Source organism: Mus caroli, unplaced genomic scaffold, assembly GCF_978045245.1.
Source record: "Mus caroli unplaced genomic scaffold, Mus_caroli_1 scaffold_1, whole genome shotgun sequence".
In the NCBI taxonomy this organism is placed as follows: Eukaryota; Metazoa; Chordata; class Mammalia; order Rodentia; family Muridae; genus Mus; species Mus caroli.
In genome coordinates, this window is record NW_028227256.1 from 6,439,233 (window position 1) to 6,447,720 (window position 8,488).

The following is an 8,488-nucleotide window of genomic DNA, read 5'->3' on the forward strand; positions in this document are numbered from 1 at the left end:
GGGACTGATATAGCAGAGATGAGGAAGAGAAGAGGGACACAGTACAGCCCAGAACTGTCAGAGACAGAAGGAACAAACAGAGGCCTGTGACATCAGAGACTAAACTCATAACCCCTCTACTACTTTATGGTGAACTGGTTCCCCACTCTTTTCCTGTCTGGATGTTCTTACTTTTCCATAAGGACCATAAATTCCTTGAAAAGGACTGTATTTTATTCATTTAATAGACATTTGCTGGGTGTTAGTCAGTAAATACTTCTGGCACTATTTTAGAATATTTTAGGCACTACAGCTACTGCAGTGATCATGACTAAGTCCCTAAGATCAAAAGTTCAGGTGACAGCAGATGCTGGCGAGGATGTGGAGAAAGAGGAACACTCCTCCATTGCTGGTGGGATTACAAGCTAGTACGACCACTCTGGAAATCAGTTTGGCAGTTCCTCAGAAAATTGGACATAGTACTGCTGGAAGATCCAGCAATACCTCTCCTGGGCATATACCCAGAAGATGTTCCAACTGGTAATAAGGACACATGCTCCACTACGTTCATAGCAGCCTTATTTATAATAGCCAAAAGCTGGAAAGAACCCAGATGTCCCTCAACAGAGGAATGGATACAGAAAATGTGTTGTTCTGTTTTAAGTTTACTTTAGAAAAATGAGAGCAAATGAAATAACCAAATGTTACAAACATAAAAGAACAGATAACATGATGGAGGTGTGTGGTTTCTATGGATGCTTAGCTAGCACAAGGGAGCCAGTTTTCAAACTGGCACAAGACTGCCATGAACCAGGATCTTACACAGCAGGGGGCTTAAGAAATAACTTTTGTGTTTAACATTTATGTGTTTGTGGACACACTTGGTGGTCAGAGGACAACTTATAGAAGTCAGTTCTCTCTTCCCTCTGTATCGGTTTCAGGAACCAAACTCAAGCCAGCAGGCTTGATGGCCAGCACCTTCAGCCACTGAGCCATTTCAAGAATTCAGGCAAAGAAGTAACTCATTTTTAAAATGTCTGAAATATCCAGAGAAGGTCCTCGGTCCTTCCTTTCCATATCAGACATGCAGATTATCTCACAAAAAAATAGATGAGTTTTCTAAATGAGAGTCACAGATCAGGTCACCTCACACACCGCGCCTGCCTTTAGTCCCAGCACTCAGGAGGCAGAGGCAGGTGGATTTCTGAGTTCGAGGCCAGCCTGGTCTACAAAGTGAGTTCCAGAACAGCCAGGGCTATACAGAGAAACACTGTCTCAAAAAAAAAAAAAAAAAAAAAACAAAAAAGCAAAAAAACAAAAAAACAAATTAAAAAGAGAGAGAGAAATTTATTCATGACCCAGGAGGAGTGCGTTCAGAGAAGAAAGTGCCTTATTTAAAAAAATGATACTTGAGCACCTAAAGAATATAGGATTGTAACAAGGAAAAGATCAAAGAGATGAGTCATAGTAAATCCTACCTAGTCAAACTCTTCATTTTCCAAATGAATAAGCTAGATCCTGGGACAAACTGTGCTCCCCGGGATCCAATCCCAAAGGAAAGAAACCTGGAGCACCCCTAAATTCACACACCAAAGATAATGAGACAGAAGAGGTCAAATCTGAGAAATGCCAGGGTTACTATGTATACTTCCCAAGCCATTGATTGCATCTTCTGCTGCACCAGAGGCTCCCAGGGCTGGAGAGGCTGCGGATGCTCAGATGCTAAAGGATACAGTGACACCTACTGGCCACTAGGAGGTTCTTTCCTTGCTGTCTCCCTTTAGCAAGTGAAAGCAGGAAGGAGAGAAAAGTGTAGCCTACAGCCACTTTAGATTTTTTCCTTTTCTAGGTATTCTACAGAACAATGGGTTAATCTTTAGAAACAAACCAGTTAGCAGGAGCCAACAACAAATGTTTATTCGGTTCACCATAACCTCTGTGTGTTTTTAATGTTGCTGGCACAGAAATTTTTGCTTGACTGGAACTTTGTCAGGATTATTATATACTCACATTGTATATTATATTATATTATCCCAGCACTCGGGATGCAGAGGCGGGCGGATTTCTGAGTTCAAGGCCAGCCTGGTCTACAAAGTGAGTTCCAGGACAACAGCCAGGGCTACACAGAGAAACCTTGCCTCAGGAAAAAAAAAAAAAAAAAAAACAGTAATATAATGAAAACTAAACATTATTTTCCTTTAGACAAAGTTACTGATGATTCAATTGCTGGGTCTTAAGTGAATCTACTCTTTAAAAAATCAAAGAGTTGCTTTAATCTTTAATCTCAACATTCAAGAAGATCTTTGAGTTCAAGGCTACAGTGAGTTTCAATCCAGCCAAGGCTACATAATGAGATTCTGCTCTTGCACTCTCTCTCTCTCTCTCTCTCTCTCTCTCTCTCTCTCTCTCTCTCACACACACACACACACACACACACACACACACACACACACACCACATGTGCACGCACAATTGAAGGCTATTTATTTATTTATTTATTTATTTTTGAGACAGCTATGTACCCAAGAGTGGTCTCAAATGTAGAATCCTCTTGCATGCAGACTGCAAGCATACACTTTCATATCCAGTTAGGATTTCTTGCTCATTGCAATCTTGCTCTCAATTCTGAACATCTATGCACCAAATACAAGGGCACCCACATTTATAAAAGAAACTTTACTAAAGCTCAAAGTATGCATTGTACCTCACACAATAATAGTGGGAGACTTCAACACCCCACTCTCTTCAACACCCCACTCTCATCAATGGGCAGATCATGCAAACAGAAACTAAACAGACACACAGTGAAACTAACAGAAGTCATGAAACAAATGGATTTAACAGATATCTACAGAACATTTTACTCTAAAACAAAAGGATATGCCCATATATACAACAAATAAATTAGTTACTTAGTTTCATGTTTTAAAAAGAAAGTAAATCTAAGTTAGTGTGATTTTAAAGACTGATGAGATTGCTTTAAGAACTAGTTGCACAGAGGATGGCCTAGTCGGCCACCAATGGGAGGAGAGACCCTTGGTCTTGTGAAGATCATATGCCCCAGTACAGGGGAATGCCACGGCCAGGAAGCAGGAGTGGGTGGGTTGGGAAGCAGGGCAGGGGGAGGGTATAGGGGACTCTCAGGACAGCATTTGAAATGTAAATGAAGAAAATATCTAATAAAGAAAACTGAAAATAAAAAAAGAACGAGTTGCACTGATCAAAGTAATCATTTATTGAAAGATGGTGAAAAGTATTAATTTGATGACTTTAAACCTTTTTAATCCCTCTTCAGGATGAGGTGGGAACAAGAAACAGAAAACCTCATTTGATGTGAAAGGCCACAAAATTGACACAAAATGATACTAGCTGTTTATCTGCCCTGAATCTCATTTTTGCCTTTGGGGCTCCAGAGATAACCAAAATGAAATATAGAAGTGGACCAGAACAAGGGTGAGGAAGGCTACTCTGACTTACAACTTCTGAGTGACTTGAACCCAGGTGGTAAGCAAACAGGACCAAGAATAATCATGAGTCTGTTATATGAGTTTGCTTTGGCCACATTCATGGAAGTTAAATTTTCAGAATTCCCAGAATAGCCTCAAGATATTAGTGAGAGACCTGGCAGCACACAGAAAAATAAACAACAGGAGTATTTACAAAGCCATGGCCACAACTTCAGGAAACTTGCAAGGTTCTTGATAGAACCAAGGGAGCTTCTAGAGCCAGAAGACAGTTCGATGAGGCAGGCTGTCATGTAGTCTACAGAGGAATAGGGCATAAGTGTCCTGACCCCACTCTCTTCATCTCTTTTCATCTTCTATCACTGTTTCCTGTTGATCAAAATCAGCTAGAAACTAGTGCAGCTTACATAGTAGAGGGATGGTCTAGTGAAGCAGATAGAAGAGATCCAGGCTAGGATGAACTAAGGCCAAGGCAGTGGGGAGTGGAAAGGGCACAACATACAGAGACAAGCGATCTAGGCTTTGAACTGATGAGATTTGGATAGAGAAAGTCAAAGATGAATTTGCCGTCATCCAAGCAAATTGCTAGACTTGAATGATGACCACATCTCCTGGGACTATTGTCTCTACGGTATTCCCAATGGCAGGGTTCCTTGGGCAGCAAAGACAATGATGAAGAGGATGAGAGGAGGGTGGAAGGAGGAGCAACTTTGGAGGAAGTTTTGTGCTGTGTAGTTTTTGACATCTGGTCTAGCACCAAGAGGAAAGAAGTGAGAGACTTGGCAGCACAGAGAAAAATAAGAATTATAGTGGCTCCTGCCTGTAATCCCAGAATTTGGGAGGCAAAGGCAAGGGGATTAATTCCAAGACCATCCTTAGCTATATAGCAAACTTAAACCACATTAAAAACAAAAATGATTTGAATGACTCCATATGCCACTAAGGCTAGCCTTGAACACCTGACCCTCCTGCCTCTATCTCTAGAGTGCTGGGATTATACACCATACCCAGTTTAGTCTGCATTTTTTAAATGTCTATTTATGGGGGGCGGGAAAGGCAGTGAAGGATGGAGATAACAATGATACCTGTATGAAAGCACCATATTGAAAATGATTAGTTTGCATTCTAACCAAAAGCTTAGTTTTAAAAATGGAACTGGACATGATATTGCATGCCTGAAACACTAATGCTTGGGAGAGAGGTAGGAGAATCAAGAAGTCAAGTTCTCAGTGGTGGCGCACGCCTTGAATCCCAGCACTCAGGAGGCAGAGGCAGGCGGATTTCTGAGTTCGAAGCCAGCCTGGTCTACAGAGTGAGTTCCAGGACAGCCAGGGCTACACAGAGAAACCCTGTCTTGAAAAATAACAAAAAAACAAACATAAAAATAAGTCAAGTTCTCTTCAGATGTATAGGGAGTTCAAGCTCAGCCTCCGGTTCATGTGATCTAAACTAAAAAATAAATAAATCAGTAAAAGTCTACTTATGTGACAAAAAAAAAAAAAAACCCAACCCTTTTTTGGATGACATTAGATGAACATGTGCCCATTCTAACACCAGACTCAAAATGCGCACAATTACCTTAGTTGTGTAACCGTAGTGCGTCAATTCCTAAGTCTGCCTTTTCATCAGTGAAAACAACAATGCATCTTATTTATTGAGCCCTTCCTTTGTTTCATACTTAGGGTATGAACAGGACTGCGGTAAAAACCTATAAAAGTAGATGGCAGTAAATAGTAAACTGAGACTTTAACTCCCTAGGCCACCATGACTACTGAATAAAAACTATTTGGTTTTCACTGGATCTTAGCCTTCCTTCAAGCTTATTAACACATTTACCTTTAAAACACTCCTGGATACTACCAGAGTCTCCATCTTCCACGATTTTTCAGGCCTACACAAATATCACAGGATCAAACAGTGGCATAGCCAGAATTGGTGCCCAGGCCACGTACAGCCAAACTGCAAGCCCTACTAAGTCGCAAAACAATGCCTGACTTTGACAGGTATCCGTGGGATCTGTCTCCGCTTACACCTAGGGCACAGAGAACGGGCTATAACTCTGGGGAAATAATTTGTCTCGCCTCAAACACCTCTGTAATAGATTTACCCATAGACACTGTGGTGTAGACACTCCATTCGGAAGCTACCATGCAGGCACTTCCAAGAGTTTGAGCAGCCCGCGTCCTACCGCACTACCTCTGCCCCACAGGATGCTGGGAAACGTAGTCCCAAGCAGGCCCTGAGCTTGTTAGCCAACCCTCAGTGCCAGTCGGGCCAACATCCGGTGACGAATCCAAATCCCGCCTCTAAGCCCATCTGCTGTCCAATGCCGCCCTCTGCCGGTCTTTACCTCCCCGCCTAGCAGTGAACCGCTTCCAGACAACCCGGAAGTGATCTTTCCTCTTCCGGATTACGAGTCCAGACGTCCCACGTGGTTGCCGGTTTGGGGTGCTGCTGTAGTGGCTATACGTCCCGCCGCTGTCCCGAAGTGAGGGATCCGAGCCGCAGCGAGAGCCATGGAGGGCCAGCGCGTGGAGGAGCTGCTGGCCAAGGCAGAGCAGGAGGAGGCGGAGAAGCTGCAGCGCATCACGGTGCACAAGGAGCTAGAGCTGGAGTTCGACCTGGGCAACCTGCTGGCTTCGGACCGCAACCCCCCGACCGTGCTGCGCCAGGCCGGGCCGTCGCCGGAGGCCGAGCTGCGGGCCCTGGCGCGGGACAACACGCAGCTGCTCATCAACCAGCTGTGGCGGCTGCCGACCGAGCGCGTGGAGGAGGCGGTGGTCGCGCGCTTGCCGGAGCCCGCCACTCGCCTGCCCCGCGAGAAGCCGCTGCCTCGACCACGGCCGCTCACCCGCTGGCAGCAGTTCGCGCGCCTTAAGGGAATCCGTCCCAAGAAGAAGACCAACCTCGTGTGGGACGAGGCGAGTGGCCAGTGGCGGCGCCGTTGGGGCTACAAGCGCGCCCGGGATGACACTAAGGAATGGCTGATCGAGGTGCCTGGGAGCGCCGACCCCATGGAAGACCAGTTCGCCAAGAGGACTCAGGCTAAGAAAGAACGCGTGGCCAAGAATGAGCTGAACCGTCTGCGGAACCTGGCTCGCGCGCACAAGATGCAGATGCCCAGCTCAGCCGGCCTGCACCCTACGGGACACCAGAGTAAGGAGGAGCTGGGCCGCGCCATGCAAGTGGCCAAGGTTTCCACCGCTTCGGTGGGACGCTTCCAGGAGCGCCTTCCCAAGGAGAAAGCTCCCCGGGGCTCCGGCAAGAAGAGGAAGTTTCAGCCCCTCTTTGGGGACTTCGCAGCGGAGAAAAAGAACCAGTTGGAGCTACTTCGAGTCATGAACAGTAAGAAACCTCGGCTGGATGTGACGAGGGCCACCAACAAGCAGATGAGGGAAGAGGACCAAGAGGAGGCTGCCAAGAGGAGGAAAATGAGCCAGAAAGGCAAGAGGAAAGGGGGCCGGCAAGGACCTTCGGGCAAGAGAAAGGGCGGCCCGCCGGGTCAGGGAGAAAGAAGGAAAGGAGGCTTGGGAAGCAAAAAGCCTTCTGCTTTAGGTGGCAAGAAGAAAGGAGTCCCGCACCAAGGTGGGAAGAGGAGGAAGTAATGTTCTCCCCTCTGGACCTGTTCTGCAAAGCTGGGACTGTACTAAAGGTTAACTTGGGCGGTATAGGTGGCCGCTGCCCTCAGTGACATTTGACATTAAAGGGACGGGTTTGCCTCCCCTCGAGTCAGTGCTGGACGAGTTAATAGAGACACTGACTGGAAATTGGTGTATTTTGAGAATATGAGAATTATAGAAATGATATAGCCAGAACCAGGAATAAGTTAAGGCCTGCCTTTTTATCTTGACTTTGGATACTGCGTTATAGTAGATTGGTTTCAACATTTTTGCATTATTTTTATAACAAAGCTTGTAATTTATCAAAGCGGGGAGGGCGGGGGAAAATTATATCTACCTGTGATTTGCAAGTGTTGTAAATGGATGCAGGTACCTGATGTTGCTTTTAACTTTTACTGTCGGTAGAGGTTGTATGTGAAGCCAGTAACCTGGGCACCAATGTGAAGTGTGCTTGAGAAAAACAAAGTAGTTACAATGGTTCTAAAAAAGACCCCTTGTTTTGGAAAACCTTGGCACTAACTATAATATTAAAAGTATAGTGCTTTTTGATGTTGGTTCAGGTGGTGCATTTGGCCAATGGATTGCTTTAAGTGATAAATTGGAACCACACTAAGTAATGTTAATTAACCTTGTTACTCTAGAAATAGTTGTCATTTTGTTTGTAACCGGTGGCTTTTGTTTAATTGGCTTGGGTTTTAGATATTGTCAAGTGCAGGGCTGGCATTCACTATGGAACCAAGGCTGACCTGGAACTCAGGGCCAAGTGCTGAGATTATAATCGAGCAGCTACGCCCAGCAGCAGATTTCATGTTTATTTCTGTCCTGGATGTTTTTCCCTGTTTCATTGTCTTATTTTGTTCTTAATAAACTTATCTTTGCATAATTAGTATTTGCATTATTTTTGTAAGTTATTAATAGCAATTCTAGAATTGAAGGGGTGTTTTCTTTAAAGCAAGTTGGTCTCAGTTGCTAGCAGTTGGGAATTGGGTTGGAGGTTACTCTTAGTGTGGTTTCAGTTTTATAAGGTTACTTGTAGAAATGCAAGGAAAGCTCAACTTGTCTCTTAACTCATGGAAACACTGGATTGTTAGTGACTTTGGATAAAGCTCTAACTAGGCTCATCTTTACTGAACTCGTCCACTGGAGAGCCCTGCCAGTTTATAGTTCTAAGTATACATGTATCAAAGCCAAGCTGTTGACAGCTAAAAGTAACCTCTAGCCCAATTCCCAACTGCTAACAACAGGACCTAACTTTCAGAGATTAATTTGGGGTTTTGGTTGGTCAGTTTGGGGCCTTTTTTTTTTTTTTTTTTTTAAGTTTACGAAAAACCCGGTGGGGTTCTTGCCATTGAGACGATTTCAGAGTTGCCTGAGGAATGAGCTAAGACTGGGTCAGGTGACCTTGCATTGGAGGCAGAAGTTTTT

At 44.6% G+C, this 8,488-nt stretch overlaps 1 protein-coding gene across 1 annotated transcript; it reads left to right on the forward strand.

Moving 5' to 3' along the window:
• Positions 1-5,856: 5,856 nt before the first annotated feature.
• Rrs1 (regulator of ribosome synthesis 1) lies at positions 5,857-7,949 on the forward strand. Its single transcript, XM_021165547.3, has one exon. The coding sequence runs from the start codon at positions 5,960-5,962 to the stop codon at positions 7,046-7,048; it is 1,089 nt and encodes a 362-aa protein (XP_021021206.1). The 5' UTR covers positions 5,857-5,959; the 3' UTR covers positions 7,049-7,949.
• Positions 7,950-8,488: the final 539 nt, after the last annotated feature.

Bases quoted from the DNA above. Each gene is read 5' to 3' on its own strand.
- Rrs1 (XM_021165547.3), top strand. From the start codon at position 5,960: ATGGAGGGCCAGCGCGTGGAGGAGCTGCTGGCCAAGGCAGAGCAGGAG.